The 27448-nt window shown below is 39.4% G+C and overlaps 1 protein-coding gene and 1 long non-coding RNA gene across 2 annotated transcripts; one reads left to right on the top strand and one right to left on the bottom strand.

Moving 5' to 3' along the window:
- The first annotated feature begins 1819 nt into the window (after nt 1–1819).
- LOC110917235 lies at nt 1820–2730 on the top strand. Its single transcript, XR_002580431.2, has 2 exons — nt 1820–2175; nt 2551–2730. It is a non-coding gene; the product is annotated as an uncharacterized LOC110917235 (long non-coding RNA).
- Nucleotides 2731–3827: 1097 nt separating this feature from the next.
- Nucleotides 3828–4669, bottom strand: LOC110919934. The gene is made up of 2 exons (XM_022164180.1): nt 4336–4669; nt 3828–3883 (listed from the first exon to the last, which is right to left on the bottom strand). Exons 1-2 carry the CDS (start codon nt 4667–4669, stop codon nt 3828–3830), a joined length of 390 nt encoding a protein of 129 aa, XP_022019872.1.
- Nucleotides 4670–27448: the final 22779 nt, after the last annotated feature.

Raw genomic sequence — 27448 nt, 5'->3', positions numbered from 1 at the left:
ATCATCCATTTTTAAGTACCTGAAACAATCAACAAATACTTAGACTTTTTTCACAAGTTTCAAAAATTTCAACCAAAAGCACCTGGATCGGATGATGATCCGGTCGAGTCACTATCCGAACGAGTGACACAAGTAACCAACTGTTCTTGAGATAAGGACTATCTGAAAAATTTGACTTTCAACCTTTCACCGCTCGGATGGTTATCCGACCGGATGACAGGTTATCTGTTGAAAACAAAAGCTTCCAAATCCAATCCGATCGGATTGCTGTCCGACCGGGTAGGATGATGAAATAAGCTGATAGATTGGAACAATCCAAATCACACTACTCGGATGATAATCCGAGCGGGTAACTTTGATGATGTCAGCAACACAATTTCTTAGAACAATCTAATGCAAGTCGTTCGCGCAGTCGTCCAAACGAATTGATGACGTCGGCTAATCTAAGAACAACTAAGTCGTCCGAATGGCTGATATCAGCATGCAAGAATAGTTTTTCATAGTTTTTAATGATTTTCAACAAGTTTTTGAAAGAATTTTGTTATGAAAACTTGAAGGATTATGCTTTAACTGATTGCGAATCGATCTATATCAGTTTTATCAAATTTTAACCATAGATTCACTTCCAATTTTATGTTTTTCTGATTTTATGGTGACAAATTAAAAAATAATGCAAGAAATGAGTAGAAAGTAGAAAAATATGTCAAATTTCCGGTGAAATTTGATTCTGATCGGCAAGAAAAGCAAATTTCCGATGAAATTTGGCTCTGATCGGCAAGAAAAACTCGAATTCCGGTGAATTCGTTGTCGTAGATCTCGATTCAGCTCCCTGAATGCTCTGATACTACTTGTTGGTCCCTCGTATAGGATCTGTTCGTCGGAAACTTAGATGAATCGACTTTGACTAATGTGCGGAATCCATTTGATCAAATCACAGATATACGACAAGTGATAGTCTGCTCGGATGGCTTATCTGGTCGGATGGCCATCCGACCGGATGACACATGTCATTCGACGGACGTCACCTTTACAATACAAAACCGACTCCTGAGCTGTCATTCATACTACATACATATTAACATCCAAGTACATAAAATATGCAAAACATGACTAAATGCTGACGGAAGCTGCAGACGTATGAACTAACAATTAGAACTCATAATCAGGAAGCTGTTAAACTAGAATACTTAGCGATTAAGTAAACTTAGTAGTTAAGTAAACTTAGCAGTTAAGTTAAATTAGTAATTAAGAAAAACTTAATGGCTAAGTAAACTTAGTAATTAAGAAAACTTAATGATTTAGTAAACTTAATGGTTATGTAAAACTTAGCAGTTAAGAAAACTTAGCGGTTAAGAAACTTAATAGCTAAGAAAGCTTAACAGGAAAGGAAACTTAGCACTTAAGCAAGCTAAGTATGTTAATTAATCAGCTAATTACGTTATTTAATTAATCGGCTAAGTAAATTACTTGATTAAACCGTTAAGGAAAATTAATCAGTTAAGTAAGATTAATTAAGTTAAGTAAGACTAATAAATCAGTTAAGTAAGATTAATTAATCAGTTAAGCAAGATTAATTAAGCTAAGTAAGATTAATTAACTAAGTTAATTAAACACCTAAATAGATATACATGAAAGGAATGTGCAAGGAAGGTGTAAGAAGATATACATGTGGGTAGGAAGCTTCCTCGAAAATGTATAGGTAACTTCCTAAAAAAGTATATGTATTTTCCTAGAAAGTATATAAGAAACTTCCTAGAAATTTCATGTTTCCTACCTATAAATAAGAGCCTAGGATTTCATTCTTTCTTGCTCATTCCTTCTATTCTTCTCTCTATACGTTGGTGTTCTAACCAATAATCACCGATACGATATTCTGTCCGATCGATTCCGGAACCAACTAACCAATGCCAAAGTGCTGTCTAAATAAGACTATACTTTGTGAATTTCATTAAGGTTCTGATCTCGTGACCATCGTTATGTTTGATTGGGTTTAACACTGATACGTATTCCACTCTATTAAACTAAATGTTTAACTATCAGAAAACTCCAAACTATACACTTACAATCAAACAAGATGTTTAATCATCAGAAGATTCAGAACTATAAAGTAGATGCTTAGTTATCAGAAGGCATAGAATCAGTAGGCTTGTTTAATCAAGACTATATGCTAACAAGGTGAGTCATTCTCTTTTTATCAAAGTTGTTTTACAATACCTCAAATTATTTCCAGTTATATTTTACAGGGATTAAGTCTTTGTTATCTTAAATTACTGGCAGTAAGTGGGGTATTGTGCACAATTACTACTGTTTTATCACTGTTAGGTGAAAGGACCTAAATAGTGATATTCGTCACTATTGGGTGAACGGAACCAATAGTGGTATGACCATAGTCGTAGATCCAGTCGAGTGACAACTGAACCAGCTAATTATAAGATAGGGGCAATTGTAATCGCTCTTAATACTGTAATTTATAACAATGTGTCGTTTTGTACCAAATGAATGACTCGCCAGTATTTCCCTGCTGATAAAATCTTTTTAAACATGTTTCAGGTGATTACAGTAGATCAGACTAAGAGTTGTGATACGGCACCGAAGGCTTAAAGAAGTGGCTTATTTTATCAATAAACTAAATCAAGAAATGTTGTTCGGATTTATCCCATACTAATGCCACCTTTGTAAAACATGGGTTTATTCCCCTCTGTTTAATAAATAAAATCTGGTGTTTCGAAACTCTGATATTTTTCCTAACTCACTGTCCTGATGAAATTTTCCGCTGCAATATTTTCAAAATAACCACCGGTACCACTTGCCTGCTCACGGCTCCCGTCCAGGGTGTGGTCGGGGGTCGTGACATGACCACGATAGCATAAATTGCTGAAAGAACAAAGATGATTGCACCCAAAATATGCGTGGAAACAATCTCCACAAAAATCAGCTGAGAGAAGATTACGCCTTAGAAGCTCGTAAGTCAACCTGGAAAAAGCACAATACGCTTCACCAGTTATAGCTTGTGGTGAATTTATTAAGTCCTTCCATTTAATCTGAACATAAAACATCCATCAAATCACGATTTCAAGTATATATATTTTTTGTGATAAATCAACTTGTATTGACTAAAAATGACCAACTTGTTCTTTTCCCTAATTGAAAAAAAACAATCTTTTCCATGCTGAATCATGCAAAATCTTACCGGTAAATAAGAACTAAGTTGACATGCATATCTGTGATGGGATTATCCAAGAAATATAATTTCTCAAACTCTAGTATAATAAAACTGGGGTGCCCGATGAACTGGCTAACATAGCCCGTGCTTCCATTGCACTCTCGGCTGTTGAAAACACGACTCTAATTTCCTCTTTTTTTTTTCTAAACTAATACTGGTTGATCACAAGAGCTGGGGGGCTGTACCGTAATACCCAATTGTTTTTTACACCAATATCTCACTCGATCAGTTATAGCCTAATAAAAATTCAACACCAAAGTGGAGCTTTATTCAACAAAACCAAGAAAGGCCCTTAGCAAGCAGCTAACAGACCTAAACAACAGAGAAAAAAAATAAAACATAGTAAAAATCTTAATGTTGAGGAAAGGCCAATCAAGTTTAGGGTTAGAGAGTACCTGTTGGATCTGAATGTCAATCAACTCCTTCACTCAAAAGCCCTAACAATTTGTTCCACTTTTCACAAAACTAAACATATACATCACACATGATACATAATTGTTATTCAACCAATTACTTAAACTAAACCCTAAATCCTGCCATTAAGAAGAAACCCTAACACCTAAGGAGATGAAACAATAATTCAAGAAGAAGGAGAAACCCTAACCTAAGAAGATGAAACGACGATCAAGAACCCAGAGCCACCGATTTCAAGAACTGATTCTAATGAAAAATCAAGCAAAGAAGTTGTTCAAATCCAAAAAGAAGTGGCAGTGATGAAGATAGAATCCAAGTTGAATGATACGGGCTGAGAGAAAAGGAAGGAATAAAAGAAGCGGGTGAAGAGGCAGAGAGTAGAAATTGAAATTAGGGTTTAGTGGGTTTTGGTTTTAGCGCCTAAACAACATAAGCATGGATTAATAGGAAGACACGTGGCTATTAGTAGTTTAAGTAAATATCAAGTGGCCAAAATTGTTTTGTTTTAATATAAGTAGTAGATATTTTTTTTGAAAGGTAAACTTCATTAACAACAACGACGATCCAAGCCGGGCCGACGAAACAAACTACAAATTACATATTTACAAAAGAACACCAATCCTTCCAATCTATCCCTTTATGTTTTGATCTTTTAGAAAACCATAAAACACTCAAAGCCTTAATTTCACTTAAAATACCTTCTATTTTGACCGGAACATTCGAAAACTTAACATTATTCCTGGCACGCCATAGACTCCAACATGTAATCATAATAATGCCTTGCACCGCCTCCTTTTTCTTCTCCGACACAGCAAGACCATTATAAATTGAAAGGAGATCTTGAAAAGAAAACGCGAAAAGTTGAGGAATTTTACACCATTTACTAACTCCATTCCACACCGTTGAAGCGATAAAACAAGCAATGAAAAGATGATCAGCGTTCTCGACTTCTAAACTGCATAACGGACACGACGGGTCATTAATTCCAATATTTCGATACATAAGAGCCTCGGCAGTAGGGACTTTGTTCATTTCCAGCCTCCAAACATGGATGTTGACTTTAGATGGTAACTAGCTGCACCATTCCAAAACAAAACAACTGTTCGAAGCACGATCCTCCATCATAAGCCTTTTAACAACCTTAACCGAAAAGCAACCATCCAGATCGGAAGTCCACTTCCATTTGTCCGTTCCAGTTGTAATCTACACCCCTATAAGCGTTACTAACAGCTGATCAAGATTGGTACGCAAGACATCTGAAGACAATTCCGAATTCCAGCTCCAATTAAATAAAACTTCACCATTTTGAACTCTAACTCTATCACCCACTGCACATTTCTTGTCTGTTTCAACTCTAAATAATTCTGGAAACGCAGATTTGAGTGGCTCATCAAGAAGCCAACAATCGAGCCAAAAAGCCACGTCCTCTCCATTTCCGACAGATCCTTTCAAGAAGTTCCTTAAAGGCCGACCGACCACCTTTGTGTTTATAAAAATTTTAGCTATGTTATTCCGAACTCCGGGAAGCGATTTTTTAAAGGGAATACATTCCCACCCCTTCCTATTTGAGTGAAGAGCACCAATGACTTTTTTCCAAAGATTGCTACCTTTCGTCTTAAATCTCCATCCCCATTTTAGTGAAGAGCACCAATGACTTTTTTCCAAAGATTGCTACCTTCCTTCTTGAATCTCCATCCCCATTTAGTCAAAAGAGACGTATTCACCAGTTCTAGTTTGTTTAAACCCAAACCTCAATCTTTTTTATGACGAGTGACCGTATCCCATGCAACCCAGTGCATTTTTCTTTCTTCCAATGATCCTCCCCACAGAAATCTTTTAATCAAAGATTCCAAATCTGAAATAACCTTTTTAGGAGCTCTATAAAGGGAAAAATAATATGTTGGAAGGCTTTCCAAGGCGGACTTTATTAAAACCACCCTTCCCCCAATAGAAAGGAGATGCGACTTCCAATTAGACAGACGCGCCCAAAAAGTCTCTATAACCGGTTGCCAATTGGAAATCCGGTTCATGTTGGCTCCAACTTTAAGACTAAGATATTTGAAAGGCGGACAATCCGGTTTACATCCCACCACGTTAGCCATCTCCCCAGTTTCTTCCAATCCCACTCCAATACCATAAAGATTGGACTTGTCGATGTTGATTTTAAGGCCTGAGCAAAGATAAAAAAACACAAAGAATTCTCACTATGTTAATTATTTCAGCTCTAGACCATTCTCCCATCACAATTGCATCGTCTGCATAAAGAAGATGTGAAATGTTCGGCCCATTATTAGGAATGGGAATCCCTCTTATAATCTCGGCATCTTTAGCATTGCTGATCATACAAGACAGAGCCTCCATTACAACCAAGAATAAAAATGGCGAAAGCGGGTCGCCTTGTCTCATACCCTTCTCACATCTAAATGTGAAAGTAGGCGAACCATTGACCAAAACTGAAGAATTCGCCGATTTAAGAACTCCCATAATCCAAGAACACCACTTGTTATGAAATCCCATTTGGTGAAGGATACTCACAACGAAATCCCAACTCACGTTGTCATACGCTTTCTCAAAGTCGATTTTTAAAATGAAAGCCTTGGATTTCTTCTTTTTAATCCAAGAGATTAGTTCGTTAACGATAAGTGGACCATCCAAGATGAATCTCCCTTTGAGAAAAGCCGACTGGGTGTCAGAAATAACTTCGTCAAGAACCAACCTCATACGATTAGCAAGAAAATTCGAGATCACCTTACTAATCACTCCAATTAAATTAATGGGCCTATAGTTATTTAACGATACCGGATCTTTAACCTAAGGAATCAAGGCAATAAAACATGCCCCACTTCCTAAGTAATATCACCAGAGTTGTAAAACATGTCGAAAATCTTCATGAAATCCTCCTTAAAAATGTTCCAAAAATGTTTAATAAATCTGAAGTTCATCCTATCCGGGCCCGGAGCCCTCTCATCCCCACAATCGAAAACGGTCTCTCTAATTTCTCGCTCAGTGAATGGCTCAATTAAAAAATTCCGATTCGCCTATGAGATCATCTTGATATTTTGGCACACCAACTCCGGCCTATTAGAGACACGGTCTTTAAACTTATCCCGAAAGAACGAGAGAACCTGTTTCTTAACCAACGCAGGTTTGGAACACCACTCACCATTAATGTTGAGGTCGTGAATCGTGTTAACAGCTTTCCTATTATTCACCAAGGCGTGAAAAATTTTGAGTTCTCATCCCCCTCTAAAGCCCACTTCGTACGAGATCTTTGCTTAAGGTCAGCATTCTTCCTATAGTCCACTTCTCTTACTAATTTCCTATTTTCCGCCATAATCCATTCTTCTTCGTCTGTTAGGTCCCTATTCTCCATTTCATTCTCTAAAAACTCCAATTCGGATAAAGCCAAATTCACACTTTCTTTTTCTTTAGATAAGAATTCATCCCTCTAAGTCTTCAACAGGGCTGTAATATGGGCGAACTTGGAAGTGAGACAAGTATCCAGAGGACCAAACGAGACAAAGCTCTCTGTAGCCTCAACAACTGCTTCCTCAAAACCCGGCTGACCAATCCATGAACTAAAAATCCGGAACTGCCGAGGACCAAATTTATAATCAACAACCTCCAGAATAATAGGACAGTGGTTTGAATGTCTCCCAGGGAGCACCCTCGCACAAGCCAAAGGCCACGAATTAAACAATTCCGAGCATACCAAAAAAACGATCCAACTTGCTTAATTTTCTGCCATTATCCCTGAAACACGTGAATTTACGCCCCTGCAAAGGGTATTCCTGTAACCCATTATAAAAATGAATTTGTTAAAGTTTTCTGCACACGCCACTTTAAAGTTAGAGTGTTTCCTTTCTTCGATGGAACGAACTGCATTGAAATCACCTGCTATAACCCATTGTCCTTCATAAGAACTAATCAGAACCGAGAGCTCATCCCACAACTGATGTTTCGCCGCCGTACTTTGCGGAGCATAAACATTAACCAAATTTAAAGAACCCCCATTACCAGACAACGTACCTCTAATTAAAAGAAAACTTATGTTCTGAACAGAGACTTCAACTTTAAAAATATTCGGATCCCATATCCAAATTAACCCTCCAGAAAGACCAACCGAGGCGGCGAAAGCAAAATCAAAATTGTTATTACCCCCAAAACCCACCAGATTAGCTCTAGAGACAGACTCCAATTTAGATTCTTGCAAAGCAACCGCCCCAATTTTGTTAATCATCCTCATCTCCTTGACCCACACAGCCTTACCACCCCCAAGAATGCCTCTAATATTTAAGGAGAGAAGATTCATGGGTTCACCGCATACATACCTTCGTTTCTAATAGCCTCCTTGATAAGCTCACTGTGATTTCCAAGCTCTGCTCCCACCAAATTGCCGATTTGAATAGTGGCCTCTACCTCATCAGTTGCCTGTGACTCGAAGGTGTCGGAAACCTCATCGTCCTCTTCTTCATTTGAACCCTTAACTCCACAGAAAATTTCAGGATCCCTTGCTTCTGAGAACAAATCATCTCTCGGTTGAGGAAAAAGCCTATCCGAATCCGTCTGCACATGGTCTTCCTTATCTGATTGAATTTCACCTTGGGAATTCGAAAACGGGTCCACATTAAGGTCCAGGTTAAAATCACTAGCGTCCCTGGCCCGCTTCTTTGGTCTCTCAGCTGAATTAGGACTGGACATATATTTTAGCTATTTTAGCTATTTTGGTTACTTTCTTAATTCCATCTATATGTTCATTTATTTTTCAAAAAAGACATTGAACTGGCGATATATCATATAAGTATTATTATAATTAAACTGGTCATTGAACCGGTCGCTTTGCCGGTTCACTGGTTGAACTTCCTCTGACCAGCTACAAAAACCACATGACATATTTGATAGCTTTAAAATAATAAGTAGATTATGTTTTGCTTTGAGTTTCCAGTGTTAAAAAATACGAGGGTTTAAAAATTACTACGAAGTAAAAAAAAACTAAATTAATAGTTAAATGAGATTTTGGAAGGAGAAAATAAAAATAAGTTTGAAATATGATTCCCTTACCTAGTGTGGTTTGTGGGTTCATCAGTCTGTGTAGTGACTAATTGATTCAACAAAAGGTAGTTTAAATAGATTCAGCTCGACCGTCCCACAAGCTTGATTAAATTAATAAATCTTCAACCCTAGATTTTTTAAGAGCATATTGCAGTTCTATGGTTGACACCCGGTATCAGTTTTACACTCTATTTTAAAATTTTGTCAACTTTACACCCCGTTGTTTCATAAATGCATCAAGGTTTGACCCTCTGTCATCTTCCGTCCAATTAAACGTCTGATTTTTGTTAAATTACTTTTGTACACCTTCTGATTTATTAAACCCTAATTTTTCCCCAAGCTTTGCTTCTTCATCTTCAAGCTCTGCTAGGGCTGCAAACGAACCAAACGTTCGGCGAACAGTTCGTGAACCTTTCGGCGGAAAGTTCATTTGTGTTCGTTTGTTTATTAAACAAACGCACACGAACAAGAAATTTTGTTCGTTTAGTTAAACAAACAAACAATGACAAAGGTCGCGTTCGTTCGTTCGTTTATCTTCATGAACGTTCGGTAACATGTTCGTTTGCGTTCGATAGATCATTAGTGTTTTTAGTTTTTATATTTATTAAATACTTCAAAATTCCAACAAATTAAATATTTAATATGTGTCAGTGTGTTATATATTTTGTTCATGAACTATTATTTGTGTTCATGAACATTAGTTTGTGCTCATTTGTGTTCGTCAATGTTTGTTTTTGTTTGTTGCCTAAGATTAACAAACAAACACAAACGAACACGAGCAAGTTTATTTCCATATCAAACGAACACGAACATAAAATCTCGTTCGATAAGTGTTCATGAACGGTTCGCGAACATATATATTTTCTAACAAACGAACATGAACAATGTCTTGTTCGTGTTCGTTCGGTTCGTTTGCAGAAGCTCTGCATAATTCACAAAGTGGTCAAACCCCACCGCTAATCCCTCAAATCCCACTTACGGCACCTAATTTAGGTGTTGATTCGCCTAATTTTTAAATAGGGGTTTTCACTTTTCAATTAAATTTAATTCTTCAAGGTAGGGTTTAATCTAACCCTTCTAAAACCCTATCCCTTTTCTTATCACAAATTCTCATCATATGTGATGCAATTACCATTAGAATCACATCCATTCAATTTCATTCAAACTCAAGTCATACTCTATTGCATCCAGCATCAATGTTGATCACTAATTCGTCGACCCTTTACACCATTAAACCTTTCAACCCTAATTTCAACCAAATCCTCATCACTAATATCTTCCCAAACCCTCCAATTAGAACCTGAAACCATAACAACCACTTCATCTGCTGCAAAAGGGTCTTACCCATATGGGGTTCTCTTAATTTTCAGACTTCTGTGTGGTTCATGTTTGAAATCTGATGGTGTGAAAGATGGGTTTAGAACCATTGTTTTAGGTTTAAAATGTGGTGAAGTAGATGAAGTTATCGATTATTTGAGGATGGATGATTCGGTTATGCGGTGGAGTTGTTTGAGTTGGTGAAGAAAGAATATAGGTTTAAGCATTCGAGGAGGTCTCAAGTTATGATTACTTATGTATGGTTTCATAGATCTGGTTGATTGATGTGTGTATGAGAGAGAGAGAGAGAGAGTTTATTTTATAAAAAGAAAAGCATATAAAAATATAAATATTGAAGATTGGGGTAAGATTAGGAAGATGATATCCCTGGCTCCCACAGTCAAACAACCGTTGACCATTAAGAGGGGGGGGGGGGGGTACATTAATGTCTTTATGAAATGACGGGGTATACAGTTAATGAAATTTTAAAATAATGTGTAAAGTTGATACCGAGTGTCAACCATAGGGTGTAAAACTACATTTTATTATTTTTTAATGATAAGGAGATATATTTAGAATCGACTTATTCTTAAAGTTGCGCATGAACTATTTGACCTATGTTCACCTTCACATGGGAATGGTATTTTACATAACACAGTTGCACATAAAATATGCATATACTTATTATCGTATACTAGGTTTGTTGATTGTATTCTAAGTGTAGGTAATTTAATAGTAAACGTATGTTGTTTTTTATGTATAATATTAGATTGTTTGAAAATAATTTGCCATTGTTGTGAAGTTTTTTAGGCTAAAGGGTGTGGGGGCATGAGTTAGGTCATCAATGCCACATAGGACCATTAATAGATTGTTATATCACCTCCTTGCTTCATTTACTATGGTTGGCATGGATTAAATCATGGCAACCATTGGCCTACTTTCCTTTTTAAGTATTTCCTTTTTCCTTTTCACAAAAATAAATTAAAATAAGAAAATAGTGGTTTGTGTCATAACCACATTCTTAGGGTAGTGATTTTAGATGATGAATTAGAAGTGGATGACATGATACTGATGTGGAGAGTTATGGTGATGATAAATGTCATGACCACATCCTATAGCCTTATAGGTCCACTGTATAAACTAAAATAAACCAAACTATTTTTGACCGATACATGTGGAGATTATGTACATTACATGGTTACACGTGAAAATATTTTTGCATATGTTGATTAATATATACTCTTGTAAAATAGAGGAAGTTACAAGATTCGGAGACAGAATAGAGAAAACATGGGATTGTTATCTAATAAGGCTATAGGGTGTGTTATAAACCCTTTAGGGGCTTTATCATGCTACTTTAGTGTCACTTTATTGCCATATTATATAGGGGGTTTTAAAACCCCTTACTTTAACTTGCATGTAATGGTTTAAAGCATCCGTCATCATTACCTAATTATTATTTTTTTTAGATTTAAACATTATTTAATTTTGATATATTAAGTTAGAACTCATAACTGAAATAAAAAAATAAAATGCCATAATTTAAATAAAAAAATACAATGTCATAATTTAAATAAAAAATATACAATGTCACTAAAAAAATCACTCGTCTTTGTCGTCTCCTACTTAATTACGAAAAAACCATAGGTGCTCGGTCAGATCAGCTTGAAGGTTATGGTGTGTGTTTCTATCACGTATCCTCGCTCGGATAACTTCTTTTTCAGCGTATGTGAGTAGTGGGTTTATCGGTTGGTTACTTTCATCGTAACTTTCTCCACAAAACGCTTTGCACGAGTCCTCCAATATCATGCTATGCAAGATGATGCACGTATACATGATGTTTCTCATTTTACTTTTTTCAAGTATCCTCGACGGCTGGGCAATGATAGACCATCTCTTTTTTAACACACCGAAAGCCCGTTCGATATCTTTTCATGCTGACTCTTGTTTCTTCTTGTAATACATTCTTTTCACGTCGTCTAGACACGAAAGTGTTTTCACAAACGTCGCCCACTCTGGATAAATACCGTCTGTGAGATAGTACCAATACTTACACTCCACGTCATTTGCATAGAATGAAGTATCTGGTGCAACACCATCTATGACATCGTCTAAAAGATTCGAAGATTGTAAAAATGCGATGTCATTGTTCGCACCGGCCATGCCAAAGTACGCATGCCAAATCCATAAATCTTGAGACGCGACCGCTTGTAATATTAGGGTAGGACTGTGACAACTCGAGTTTCTGACTTTCGCTTTCGCATTAAATGCGCGTTGACTTTGACTGCTTAGTTGTTTGGATTATGGACTTGTAATTGTACACGTTGTGTTTTGATGAAATGAATTGTCGTGTTGCACATATGTGATTACTTGCTGTGGTATTAAAGTTATTATTGGAATATTATTAAAACACTTAGTTTAGATCGAAACATGTTATGCCAATCGAAGGACCCCGAAAGATATCCTTCGATTCGAAGGATCAACTGCCGGTTCGAAGGATCTCGAAACATATCCTTCGAACCAAGACCATATCCTTCGACTGGAACCCAGATCCTTCGGCCCAGTCTTTCAGATGGGCTTGGCCCATTTCTGTAATACGTATAAATACGTATCAACATGTACCGGCTGTCATTTTCTATCATATTCCCAACCCTAGAGCTCTCCAAACTGTGACGGCAAGCTAGTAACCACAGGAGACCCTTGCGACCAAACCCTCATTTCGGTTAGTAAAATCTATTTGATTCGATCGTTCGTTTATATGCGTATGTGTTCACGTGTAGTGTGTTCTTGATTGTTGATGTAACCTGAACTGATACATGCCTGAATATCATGATTTTGGATACGATTGAATATCGATATAGATTTCACATAGGGTTTGATGATGTGTTAATGTGCGTTAACCGGTTTCGTGATACGTTTAAACTAGGTTCATGCTAGACAATGATTTCTGGATGATTGCGTTATGATTAGATGTGCTAAATGATTCTGATGATTTGGTAATGATGATGACGGCTGTACAGATGATTAGGGTTGCTGTTCCTGTGAAAACGTAACTGATTGTGAAAACGTAACTGTTGATTGATCGAAAGATACTGTTTGTCGAAACATAGGTAGTGTCGAAAGATGCTGGTAGTCGAAACATAGCATTGACCGAAGGATAGATATGACCGAAACATAATTAAGTTGACCGAAAGATACCTTAGGTCGAAAGATGACTGATGGTACGAAACATACCAACTAGTCCGAAAGATAACTGTGAAAACTTGTAAGTGTCGAAAGATCACTAATGTGTCGAAAGATAAGGTTGGATTCGAAGGATGGTAGGTTATAAACATCTTTCGAAAGATAGTGGAATGTATGTTTGATTTACTTGACATGCCATGCTTGATGATGAATGTTTACATTTGCAATTGTGTGACACTCGATTTGCATACGTATCATTGCGAACATGAACTGATTTGTTATACATGCATACAATAGGACGTGATTAATTACTTGTGAGTACATAACCTAGCATACCGAGCAAACCAAGGTGAGTTCACACTCTTACTAAGGCATGGGATTCCCGGGTTGTGGGAATGGGTTAAAGGCTTGATGATAAACTAATAACGTACATACACTACGCTTTTCCTAGACTATCACCTATCATAGTCCTCGGATGTCAGGACGGTTCCGTAGGTTGGAAAACACCTACGTGGTTCCGTAGGTTGGGATAACACCTACGTGGTCAGATGCCAATTACTATCCTCGATACAAAGGATACGCACGTAAGACATACGTGTACGCATTACTTACTTCTTCCGTAGGTTGGGATAACACCTACGTGGTCATATGCAACTTACTATCCTCGATACAAAGGATACGCACGTAAGACATACGTGTACGCATTACTTACTTCTTCCGTAGGTTGGGATAACACCTACGTGGTCATAATACGAATAGTCTAGTGGTCACTTAACATGGGAAGCCCCCACCTGTATAACTTACTATTGGCCCGGTAGAGCCACCCGTTACTTACTATTACGCATCTACGTACTGTGAACTCGCTCAACTATTTTGTTGATCCTTTCCTTTACATGCCTCGCAGATCGTTAGGTACTGGGAGCTTGCACTGGAGGCGCGGTCGTTGTGGACTTGGATCGTGAACATCATATGGAACCCATATGATACTTGATACACTTTTACATTGGATATTTTTATATATACGCTTCCGCTAAACATTGATAACTGGCTTATGTTTTGGAAACACCTTTCATATGGATTTGTTCTGAATTATACTGCAATTACTTTTACTTTATACAATGTTCTATATGATTGGTGGCTTGGTCCTGGTCAGTCACGCTCCCAAGCGGTGATACTCCGCGTGTGGATTTTGGGGGTGTGACAGATTGGTATCAGAGCCATTGGTTATAGAGAACTTGGTTTTAATATGGAAAAAACGTTTTTATTAAAACCAGACTATAACCAGAACAGTGCTCTCAACGATCCACAACGACGCTTCGCTCCACGTGCAAGACTCAACTTCCTAGGTAATAAGGTTTATGTTTATTGCCTACATGCTAGAATTTGCATAGAACTTTGCTCGTAGTATGCTTACATTACCTTGCTCACAACTTGTTATTGCTTGAGAACACTTACGTGCCTACACTCTTCTGTCATCGCACTACTCGCGAACCCTTTTTCTTACTTACGTTGCCTTTGATTTGAAGATCAATGGCCGCACGAATTACCATGACTCAAGCCCAGCTAGAGGCTCTCGTTGCTGCGGCAGTTGCAGCCGCCCAAGCAGGTAGTATACCCTGCAGTATAGGCACTAGGATCTTTAGATCCTACATTAATTCTCGTATTTAACTTTGCCCTATTCGTACACAATAGGTCAACCCGCTCAGCAACAACCTGCCTGCACATTCAAGAACTTTATGGAATGCCGTCCCAGCACGTTTAGCGGCACAGAAGGAGCAGTTGGACTCCTTCACTGGTTCGAGAAGCTAGAATCAGTATTCGAAATGTGTGAATGCCCTGAGGAACGCAGGGTGAAATACGCTACCGGTACCCTAGAGGGAATCGCGTTAACTTGGTGGAACGCGCAAGTGCAGATATTCGGGTTGGCAGCTGCTAACGCCACACCCTGGAACGAATTCAAAGAACTTATCAAGAGAGAGTATTGTACACGTGAAGATATTCACAAGTTGGAAGACGAGCTGTATAATCTGAAAATGGTTGGATCAGAGATTGAAGCGTATACTAAACGGTCAAATGAGCTGGCCGTGCTGTGTCCAACTATGGTGGACCCTCCATACAAGCGTATCGAGTTGTATCTCAAAGGTTTGGCTCCAGAAATTCAGAGCCATGTTACCTCAGCTAACCTCGACAACATCCAGGAGATCCAGCGTCTCGCTCATCGCATCACAGATCAGGCCGTGGATCAGAATCGCCTGCCTAAGCGCATCAGCGCTACTGCTACTGCTACTACGTCTGCTACTACTGCTACTCCCAGTGACAATAAGCGAAAATGGGAGGGGGATTCAAGTAAAGCATCAGCGTCAGTCCAGTCCCAGGCTCAGCAACGAAAGACTGAAGGTTATCAAAGCCCCAGTCAGCACTCTTCGGGTAGTCACAAACAGGGAGGATATCGGGGAAATCTTCCGAAATGTAACAACTGCAACAGGCACCACAGCGGCCAGTGTAACAGAGGTCGTTGTCAAAGATGCCTCAAGATGGGTCATGAGGCCAAAGACTGCAGGAGCCCTCGTCCTGCGAACCAGAACCAGGGTCAGCAGCAGCCACACGCTCAGCAGAATCAGCAACAGGGCAACAAGGGGTGCTATAATTGTGGTGCTGAAGGTCACATCAAGAGACACTGCCCGCAGCTAAACAGGAACCAGAACAACAACAACAATCAGGGCAACGGGAACAATAACAACAACAACGGGGGAAACAACAATAACAATGGCAACGAGGCAAGAGGTCGAGTTTTCATGTTAGGAGGAGGAGACGCAATGAACGCTAATTGAACTCATAACTTGTCTTGGATTTTTATTATTATGTTTACGCTACTCAAACAAAGTTTGGTTTGAACATTAATCATGTTGGGTTTTATGAATTATTTTAACTGCTATACTTCATGTTTGATATGATGAATGGTTTGATATTATTGAGCGCACCTGCCGTATTTATGGACCTTATGAACAGGGTGTGCAAACCCTACCTGGACAAATTGTCCTTGTCTCCATCAACGACATTCTGATCTACTCCAAGAGTCAGGAAGAACATGAGCAACACTTACGTCTTATCTTGGAACTTTTCGGAAGGAGCAAACGTACGCCAAGTTTTCTAAATGCGACTTCTGGATACGTGAAGTCCACTCCTTAGGCCATGTAGTGAACAGGGATGCGATCCATGTCGATCCATCCAAGATAGATTCGATCAGGAACAGACCAGCACCGCGTACACCAACAGAGATACGCCAATTCTTGGGTTTGGCGGGTTACTACAGGTGATTTATTAAAGACTTCTCCAAGATCGCGCAGCCACTTACTATGTTAACTCAGAAAGGTGTTGTTTACAGATGGGGTAATACGCAGGAGACCGCTTTTCAGTACTTAAAGGATAGGCTTTGCAGCGCACCTATTTTCTCATTACCAGAAGGCACAGATGACTTCGTGGTTTATTGTGACGCATCGATACAGGGGCTTGGTTGTGTATTGATGCAGCGGGATAAGGTTATTGCTTACGCCTCTCGGCAACTCAAGGTTCATGAACGGAACTATACGACGCACGATTTAGAGCTGGGAGCTGTTGTTTTCGCGTTTAAGATATGGCGACACTACCTGTACGGTACCAAGTGCACGATTTACACCGATCACAGGAGTCTCGAGCATATCCTTAAGCAGAAGGATTTGAACATGCGTCAACGAAGATGGGTTGAACTACTTAGCGACTACGAATGCGCCATCAGGTACCATCCAGACAAGGTCAATGTTGGGGCAGACGCCCTCAGTCGGAAGGACACTCTACCTCAGCGCGTGCGAGCGCTACTGCTTACGATCCAGCCTAGCCTGCCAGCACAGATACGTAATGCTCGGGTAGAAGCATTGAAACCCGAAAACGTCAAAGCTGAAGCCCTACGCGGCTCAAGGCAATGCACGGAACAAAAAGAAGACAGCGCCTACCATGTAACGGGCCGTATTTGGGTCCCACTTCATGGCGGTTTACGCGAACTTGTAACGGATGAAGCTCACAAGTCTCGCTACTCGGTACATCTAGGGTCGGACAAGATGTATCACTACATCAGAACTACTTATTGCTGGCCTAGCATGAAGGCCCACATCGCTACGTACGTGGAAAATGCTTGACCGGTGCGAGAGTCAAGGTTGAATATCAGAAACCAGCTGGCTTACTTCAGCAGCATAAGATACCTCAATGGAAATGGGAAGAAATTTCCATGGATTTCGTCACGGGTTTACCCAGATCTCAGCATGGAAACGATACAATATGGGTCATAGTTGATCGACTCACAAAGTCTGCTCACTTCTTGGCAATCAAAGAAACGGATAAGTTTTCTACCCTAGCAGACATCTACATGAAAGAAGTTGTTTCAAGGCACGGAGTGTCAAATTCTATCATTTCGGATCGCGATGCACGATTCACGTCGGAACTATGGCAAGCAATGCATAAATCTTTTGGCTCACGGCTAGACATGAGCACAACCTATCACCCTCAGACGGATGGACAGTCTGAGCGTACGATCCAAACACTTGAAGACATGCTTAGGGCGTGTGTTATCGATTTCGGCAACGGCTGGGAAAAGCATCTCCCTTTGGTGGAGTTCTCGTACAATAACAGTTACCATACCAGCATTCAAGCCGCTCCATTTGAGGCATTGTACGGACGTAAATGCCGGTCACCTCTCTGTTGGGCAGAGGTGGGGGATAGTCAAATTACGGGTCCAGAGATTGTAGTGGACGCCACAGAAAAGATTGCACAAATACGACAACGCATGGCGGCAGCACGCGACCGTCAGAAAGCCTACGCGGACAAGCGTAGAAAGCCATTGGAATTTGAGGTCGGGGACCGGGTTTTATTGAAAGTTTCACCCTGGAAGGGTGTGGTACGTTTTGGCAAACGGGGCAAACTAAATCCGCGGTACGTCGGACCATTCGAAATTACAGAAAAGATTGGCAAGGTAGCCTACAAGTTGAACCTACCAGCTGAACTCGGTGCAGTTCACAACGTATTCCACGTGTCGAATCTGAAGAAGTGCCTATCAGATGAGACCCTTATAGTTCCTTTTAAGGAACTCACTATCGACGAGCGGTTGCAGTTCGTCGAGGAACCAGTTGAAATCACGGACCGGGATGTGAAGGTCCTCAAACACAAGAGAATCCCTCTTGTTCGAGTTCGTTGGAACTCCCGACGTGGCCCAGAGTACACCTGGGAACGCGAGGATTAGATGACAGAAAAGTACCCCAGTTATTCGAAACCAATACAACCACTACTGAGGCTGAAGCTACTACTACTGAATTTCGGGACGAAATTCCGAATCAACGGGGGGATGATGTGACACCCCAGGAAAACCAGTAAACGATACAGCTTACCTAGCTTCCTCAGTGAGTGCATACCAAATTTCGGGACGAAATTTTCAATTAGTTGGGGATAATGTGACAACTCGAGTTTCTGACTTTCGCTTTCGCATTAAATGCGCGTTGACTTTGACTGCTTAGTTGTTTGGATTATGGACTTGTAATTGTACACGTTGTGTTTTGATGAAATGAATTGTCGTGTTGCACATATGTGATTACTTGCTGTGGTATTAAAGTTATTATTGGAATATTATTAAAACACTTAGTTTAGATCGAAACATGTTATGCCAATCGAAGGACCCCGAAAGATATCCTTCGATTCGAAGGATCAACTGCCGGTTCGAAGGATCTCGAAACATATCCTTCGAACCAAGACCATATCCTTCGACTGGAACCCAGATCCTTCGGCCCAGTCTTTCAGATGGGCTTGGCCCATTTCTGTAATACGTATAAATACGTATCAACATGTACCGGCTGTCATTTTCTATCATATTCCCAACCCTAGAGCTCTCCAAACTGTGACGGCAAGCTAGTAACCACAGGAGACCCTTGCGACCAAACCCTCATTTCGGTTAGTAAAATCTATTTGATTCGATCGTTCGTTTATATGCGTATGTGTTCACGTGTAGTGTGTTCTTGATTGTTGATGTAACCTGAACTGATACATGCCTGAATATCATGATTTTGGATACGATTGAATATCGATATAGATTTCACATAGGGTTTGATGATGTGTTAATGTGCGTTAACCGGTTTCGTGATACGTTTAAACTAGGTTCATGCTAGACAATGATTTCTGGATGATTGCGTTATGATTAGATGTGCTAAATGATTCTGATGATTTGGTAATGATGATGACGGCTGTACAGATGATTAGGGTTGCTGTTCCTGTGAAAACGTAACTGATTGTGAAAACGTAACTGTTGATTGATCGAAAGATACTGTTTGTCGAAACATAGGTAGTGTCGAAAGATGCTGGTAGTCGAAACATAGCATTGACCGAAGGATAGATATGACCGAAACATAATTAAGTTGACCGAAAGATACCTTAGGTCGAAAGATGACTGATGGTACGAAACATACCAACTAGTCCGAAAGATAACTGTGAAAACTTGTAAGTGTCGAAAGATCACTAATGTGTCGAAAGATAAGGTTGGATTCGAAGGATGGTAGGTTATAAACATCTTTCGAAAGATAGTGGAATGTATGTTTGATTTACTTGACATGCCATGCTTGATGATGAATGTTTACATTTGCAATTGTGTGACACTCGATTTGCATACGTATCATTGCGAACATGAACTGATTTGTTATACATGCATACAATAGGACGTGATTAATTACTTGTGAGTACATAACCTAGCATACCGAGCAAACCAAGGTGAGTTCACACTCTTACTAAGGCATGGGATTCCCGGGTTGTGGGAATGGGTTAAAGGCTTGATGATAAACTAATAACGTACATACACTACGCTTTTCCTAGACTATCACCTATCATAGTCCTCGGATGTCAGGACGGTTCCGTAGGTTGGAAAACACCTACGTGGTTCCGTAGGTTGGGATAACACCTACGTGGTCAGATGCCAATTACTATCCTCGATACAAAGGATACGCACGTAAGACATACGTGTACGCATTACTTACTTCTTCCGTAGGTTGGGATAACACCTACGTGGTCATATGCAACTTACTATCCTCGATACAAAGGATACGCACGTAAGACATACGTGTACGCATTACTTACTTCTTCCGTAGGTTGGGATAACACCTACGTGGTCATAATACGAATAGTCTAGTGGTCACTTAACATGGGAAGCCCCCACCTGTATAACTTACTATTGGCCCGGTAGAGCCACCCGTTACTTACTATTACGCATCTACGTACTGTGAACTCGCTCAACTATTTTGTTGATCCTTTCCTTTACATGCCTCGCAGATCGTTAGGTACTGGGAGCTTGCACTGGAGGCGCGGTCGTTGTGGACTTGGATCGTGAACATCATATGGAACCCATATGATACTTGATACACTTTTACATTGGATATTTTTATATATACGCTTCCGCTAAACATTGATAACTGGCTTATGTTTTGGAAACACCTTTCATATGGATTTGTTCTGAATTATACTGCAATTACTTTTACTTTATACAATGTTCTATATGATTGGTGGCTTGGTCCTGGTCAGTCACGCTCCCAAGCGGTGATACTCCGCGTGTGGATTTTGGGGGTGTGACAAGGACCATCATGGTCACCACGATGGTGTTGCCCTTTTCAAGCGGTTGGACATGTCGCCCACTCCCAGTGCGTGCAATTAAGACTACCCAACATCCTCAAATATCGTCCCCCTTAAAGAAAGATAGCACCTAATATAATAGTGTTAATAAAAAATAATAATAATAACAATAATAATATTAAATTGTAAATAATAAAAATAATAATAATAACAAAAATAATAATAAACTATAAATAATAAAAATAATAATAATTACAATAATAATAATAACAACAACAACAATAATTATAATAATAATAATAATAATAATAATAATAATAATAATAATAATAATAACAATACCTTCACAGAAATTTTCAAGACAATCACAACAACTTCTGGCCGACAACCTTAAATATTCATCCCACGCATCATTCGCTGTGCTGTACGCTAGTTGCCTAATTGCGGCAGTACACTTTTGTATTCTAGAGAAACCAAATTTGCGACTAGCATTTTCTCTTTGTGTGAAAAAAGGGAATTCGGCCGCAAGATCATTAGAAATTCTTAGGAAAAGACAACGGGTCATACGAAACCTACGCCCAAACTGTTCATCATCATACAACGGATTTTCACAAAAATAAACATGCATTAAACGTTCATGAGCACCTAACCGATCTCGTTCAAGAGGCGGTTGTCTAACGACTTCTGCAACCATGTGTGCACCCTATTTTATTCCATGTAGGATAAGTAACTAAGTAATTAACATAGGGAAATGTATATTGTTTAACTTGGATTTAATTTGGAAGGGATATAGAATACAAACTGAAATTCTAAAACTTATTACGTTTTTATCCTTACCCATCTCGTTAGTCTTCTATCATGTTTTACTAGCGATGTGAATTCATGACACGACTTGAACGTAACATGAACATGTGTTTCAGCTTAGTCTAAATTAAATGAGTTTATATCAGTTACGAGTTGACTTGCGAACTTGTTTAGCTAAACGAGTTGTCTTTGGTCGACTTAATGGGTTCCCGGGTTGACTAAACTATATTTATAACTAGTTTTAAAATGTGATTATTGATAAATTAAACAACTTAGGTATTTTATACTAAGGGTTAGGATCAAATACAAAGTCTCTAAAACGAGAAGTCGTAAGAAGGTATCAAACGGACACTCATTGACCTCATCAAACAACATTTGAACCGTCTTATCGAACTCTACAATATGAGATTTGAGGTTTTCACTTTTGGATTTATAGCTTGTAAATTTAGAATTTTTCTTAATATTGTTGTGTCTTTTCTATATTTGCGTCATTGTGTCTTTTTTTCTCAACATTCTTATATTTTTCGGCGTTGTGTTATATTTTGCTCGACATTGTGTTATATTTTACGGTCTGCTGTGTCTTTGTACACTTTTTAGATATAATTAGGAGACTTTATAAGATAACTTTACCCATTATACTAAGCCTAAAAAAGAAAACAAGAAATTAGAATAATGCTTTAGGTAGAGGATCCTGTAAAAAGGGTTAAAAGTGTGAGAAGTGTGAGAAATATTGTGAAGATGACATGTGTTCTCAATCTAAATTAATTCAAAAGGGTAAACAAGTAATTTTATCATTGATTCAATTAATTGATAACCTTCCATAACCGCCACCCTTATTTGTAGGAATACGAATTTGTTTTTTTTTTTTTAAGATCCATTAAGATTATGTGAGTTATCGTTCATCAATTATAAAATCTGAAAATCGCAAAAAAAAGTTTTATAGAGTGTTATATAGTGATGGACGCAGAATGAAGGTTTTTATATAGTGTTATATTTAAGGGCTTTTATCTGCAAGCATTATGTATAACACTACAACCACCATTTAACAGTTCATAACACTGTAATAAGTATATAACACTACAAAACACCATTCAACAGTTCATAACACTGTAATAAGTATATAACATTACAAGACAAGATATAACACTACAAATCTCTATAAAACACTACGAATAATATATAACACCACATAACCCTTTTATAACTCTGTATAACACTAAAACATTATATATAACATTGCAACCACCATTCAGCACTATAACAAGTATATAGCACTACAAAACACCATTTAACAGTTCATAACACTGTAATAAGTATATAACACTACAAAACAAGATATAACACTACAAATCACTATAAAACATTATGAATAGTATATAACACCATATAACCCTTTTATAACTCTATATAACACTACAACATTATATATAACACTCTTTACCGCTCGATTTTGATCTTTTCCCTAAAAAAAGAACGCCGATGAATGTTATGGAACCCTAGAAATTAAGGGACGATAGACAACGAACAAGGATTGTGGATTACGTTTATAATACAACGATTTTTTCCGATGATGATCTTCTTCCATGAAATCCGATTTTTGAGGAGTGAAATTGCGAATTTGTAGGGGTTTTGATAACTGGTGTGCATATGAAGATATAGTTTCCTATTTTCAAATGGATATAAAGACTCTATTACCTCTACTATTTTCAAATCTATATATATAATATATGAATAAAGTGTGGGACACGTGTCCCTCTATTATGCAACCATTTGTGATTTTTGGCGGGAAAATTGTGGGATATGTAGGTTTCACGCACGGGATCCGGATTTGTTTGCCCATTTTCTTTATTTTGACCCGGGTATATAAGATACCTAAATTCCGTAAATCATTCATTCTCCCAATTAAAAACCCTAAATCGTTTCATCTTCTTCCCAGCCCTGCTCTTGTCAATCGAAGATTAATGTTCGGATTCAGCATCAGAAGTTAAAGGATAGTGTGACACCTCGGATCTTTCCGGATAACCTTTCGATGTAACAAACGTGTACGTAACCGACTAACAGTAGAAATGTATGAAAACTATTTGTTATTATGTGTTATGTGCCGATTTACTTATGTGTATGTATATATATATAAGTGTTATATATATGTGAACCAAACCCGAGACCCGACTCGAGACCACGGTCTCGAGTGAGCAGTGAAGCACTTGGGCCGGTTAAGGCCTTGTAGCCGAGAAACCCAACCCGGAAACCCCTAGCCCAACTCGGTACACTATATAAACCCAACCCCACCTCCCTTAATCATTTTACACACTCCCTTCTCACACTCTCATCTCTCACACAAAACCCTAAAGTTCTAGCAACCAAGACCACTCTTCTCATCCTTCTCCTTCTTCTCGGGTTCAACCAACATCAAGAACATACTCGGCTTTAGCTCGGAACCGCCAACCGGAAGCTCATTCATCGATCCATCATACCCGCACACCTTGAATCTATAACCGGTTAGTGGTTTTAGCTCTTTCTAGATGATCATGTGTTAATAAGGTCACTAGGACAAATACGTGTTAGGTGTTACTATGATTCTTGTGTATGGATGATGTTTGTTTGACATGTTTGTGTGGATCAAAATGTGTTAAATGGGTAACCGGTTAGTGTTTGGGCTTTTATATGATCCTTATTGGTTTGTGCTTGTTGATGTTGATGATTGAAAAGATGTTTGTGTGTATCTCGGTTGTTAGGAAGTTTAGATGGTTTGTGGCCATTATAAATGTATGTTTCGGATATGTGCAAATTGCTTGAATGATCATATCAAGGGCTTGATTATGAGGTTTTAAGTGCACGGTTTTGGGTTTTAGTAATATGTCTCTGTTTGAATGATTTTCAGTTTATTGCTTGAATGTTATGTAAAATGATGATGAACATGAAGAACAATTTGAATGCCTTTGAAATATTTTGAAATGTGTATATTTGATCTGTTTTGGCTAATGATCAGACAAACAAACATGTTTTAGTGGAAATGGTACAACATTTACATGAAAATGCAATTTCATTGGATAGTACAAGTCTGCAGGTTCTAGAAGGGATTGCCATGCACGTTATCACGGTTGCGAGTCGCAACCTTTGGTTGCTACTCGAAACCACGCATAACCAGTCGAAACCTCCCAATTGCGAGTCGCAATCAGCACGCATCAAACCTGGTTGCGAGTCGCAACCACACCTGCTAAGTCGCAATCTCCGGTTACGAGTCGTAACCAAAACATGACGGACCGAGACCGCAGTTGCGAGTCGCAACCTCGGTTGCGAGTCGCAACCACCTTAGTTTCGACTGGGCTGTTTTATGTTATTGGGCCTTGACTGTTTGTCTTGTTGTTTTGGGCTTCGATTGTTGGGCCTCCTGTTGACTGGACTTCATGTATACATGTTACTGTTTGTATTGCTGCCTGTTAACTGCTTGTATACGTGTATGCTAAACGTGTTTACTTGTACCCGACTTGACCCATACTTGGTAACCATGCTAGGACGTGGTGACCAACATACTTAACCAAGTAACGTATCATACCGAGCAACCCAAGGTGAGTTCACAACTTAAAAGCATGCGTCCCGGTGGTTTGGGACACGAGACTAACCAACCCTATCCCCTGGTAAAGGGGGATACTATTCACTTTCCTTCCCTAGTTATTGGGAAACAAACTTACTTTATCTTCCCTTGTATTGGGAAACCTTTTTAGTTAATTACTGTTTATACGGAATGCAACTAACGGCACTAAACGCAACTCTATCACTCAAGTCCCTACTACATAATACCGATTAGTCGCCGGTGCCAGGCGAACGGGTTATTAGTTGATAGCGCTATTTAGGTTTTACCAGCCTCACACCGTGCCATGGTATGGGATCGGTCGTGAACTAATGTACTCAGGCATCCGTCAATGATGATAGAACATTGACATCGGGGCATCCTGCGGAAACGCATTCGGTTACCTAGTGTTCGGTATTAGAAAACAGTTTAGTCGCTAACTTTTGGGGTAGCTCCCCATGGCATGTATAAATGGATAAATTAACTGGTGAAACAAGTTTTTGGTAATTAAAACTGGACAACTAGTGAACTCACTCAGCATTATTGTTGACCCCTTTACTGCATGCTTTGCAGGTGGCCAGTGACTGGAGCAGCTACTTGGGATGTGTAGTGGTCGTCTGCCCGTGTGTTGGGCATTTATCATGTTTACCTTATGAACAATGTTTAAAACTGTTAATTATGCTTCCGCTACATTTACTCTGAACTTAAGACTTGAACTCTAAACTTAACACTTGCTAATCGTATGGTTAGTAAGTACTACTTTCGTTATCAATTTAGTTATTCAGTATAATTGGTGGCTGGATCCTGGTCAGTCACGCCCCCGAAGCGGGTGTTATCCGCGGGTGGATTTTGGGGGTGTGACAGATTGGTATCAGAGCCATTGGTTATAGTGAACTTGGTTTTAAAAAGGGAAAATCTTTTTGAGAAAAACCAGACTATAACCCGTGACTCGTGACGACACTACACTCCAAGTACAAGGCTCGACTCATCTGACCTCATAGCTCGGACCCATAGTTACTTGCTTAGTTGTTTTATGCTTTCTGCTTTACTATACGTACTAGTTGCCTGATTAGATAGATACATCTTCTCTTTTCTATCTTATTCTCGCTATGTTACGACATCACACTCATACTATGTTTTCTGGTTATGAAGACAATGAGTGGACGCGGACGAGGAAACGTCAACATGACCCCGGCTCAGTTCACTAGCCTGCTCAACACTGTGGCTGCAGCTTTCGCAGCTCACCCTATAGGTAAACTCGTTGTCTTAGGATGTTTAGATCCTACCGCCACATCGTCTTTTCGCCTCTAAACCTATTTCGTTTCACTCCTCACAACAGGTCAGCCTGCACCTGTGCAACCACGTGTTTGTACCTTCAAGACCTTTATGGATTGCAAGCCTCTTCCTTTCAATGGCACGGAGGGTGCCATAGGCCTTCTGCACTGGATCGAGAAGGTCGAAGCTGTTTTTGCTGTCTGTGAATGCCCAACTGCTAATTGGGTGAAGTTTGCTACTGGTACTCTAGAGGGAAGCGCACTTTCATGGTGGAAGGCGCAAATTCAAATGCTTGGTTTGGAGACTGCAAACGCTACTGCGTGGGAAGATTTCAAGGATATGATCAAGGAAGAGTACTGTCACAGGGATGACATCCACAAGCTGGAGAATGAGTACTATGAACTCAGGATGGTTGGGTCAGAGATTGAGGCCTACACCAAGCTGTCCAATGACTATGCTGCTCTTTGTCCAAACATGTCTCGACCTATGTATCGAAGGATCGAACTGTACATCAAAGGTCTGGCTCCAGAAATTCGAGGCCATGTAACTTCAGCCAACCACACTACCATTCAGCCGATCGTTCGACTTGCACACAAACTCACTGATCAGGCGGTGGAAGAGGGCAGGTTGCCCAAAAGGATCAGTGCTGCGGAAGGAAGTTCTAGTGACAACAAACGAAAGTGGGATGGAAATCAGGGCAAGGATGCTAACCCTACTCAAGCCCCAGCTCAGCAAAGGAAAACTGACAACAACAAAGGCACTCAGCAACAGGGTGGCTACCGGGGAAACTACCCTAAGTGCAACAAGTGTAACAGGCACCACAATGGGGCATGTACCAAGGGTCAGTGCCAGCGATGCCACAAGATGGGGCACGAAGCCAAGGATTGTAGAAGTCAGTTCCCGGCAAGGCAAAATCAGCAACAACCCCAACAGCAACAGCAGCAGGGAAACAACAGAGCATGTTTTAAATGCGGGGC

Source organism: Helianthus annuus, chromosome 16, assembly GCF_002127325.2.
Source record: "Helianthus annuus cultivar XRQ/B chromosome 16, HanXRQr2.0-SUNRISE, whole genome shotgun sequence".
Taxonomy (NCBI): Eukaryota; Viridiplantae; Streptophyta; class Magnoliopsida; order Asterales; family Asteraceae; genus Helianthus; species Helianthus annuus.
The sequence above is the reverse complement of the archived record's forward strand: the minus strand, read 5'-3'. Positions and strand labels throughout refer to the sequence as shown.

Bases quoted from the DNA above. Each gene is read 5' to 3' on its own strand.
- LOC110919934 (XM_022164180.1), bottom strand. From the start codon at position 4,669: ATGAACAAAGTCCCTACTGCCGAGGCTCTTATGTATCGAAATATTGGA. The intron at 3,884-4,335 runs GTATTTTAAGTG...ATTTTTCATTAG, and splicing joins TGTTCCGGTCAAAATAGAAG to AATCAGTTCTTGAAATCGGT.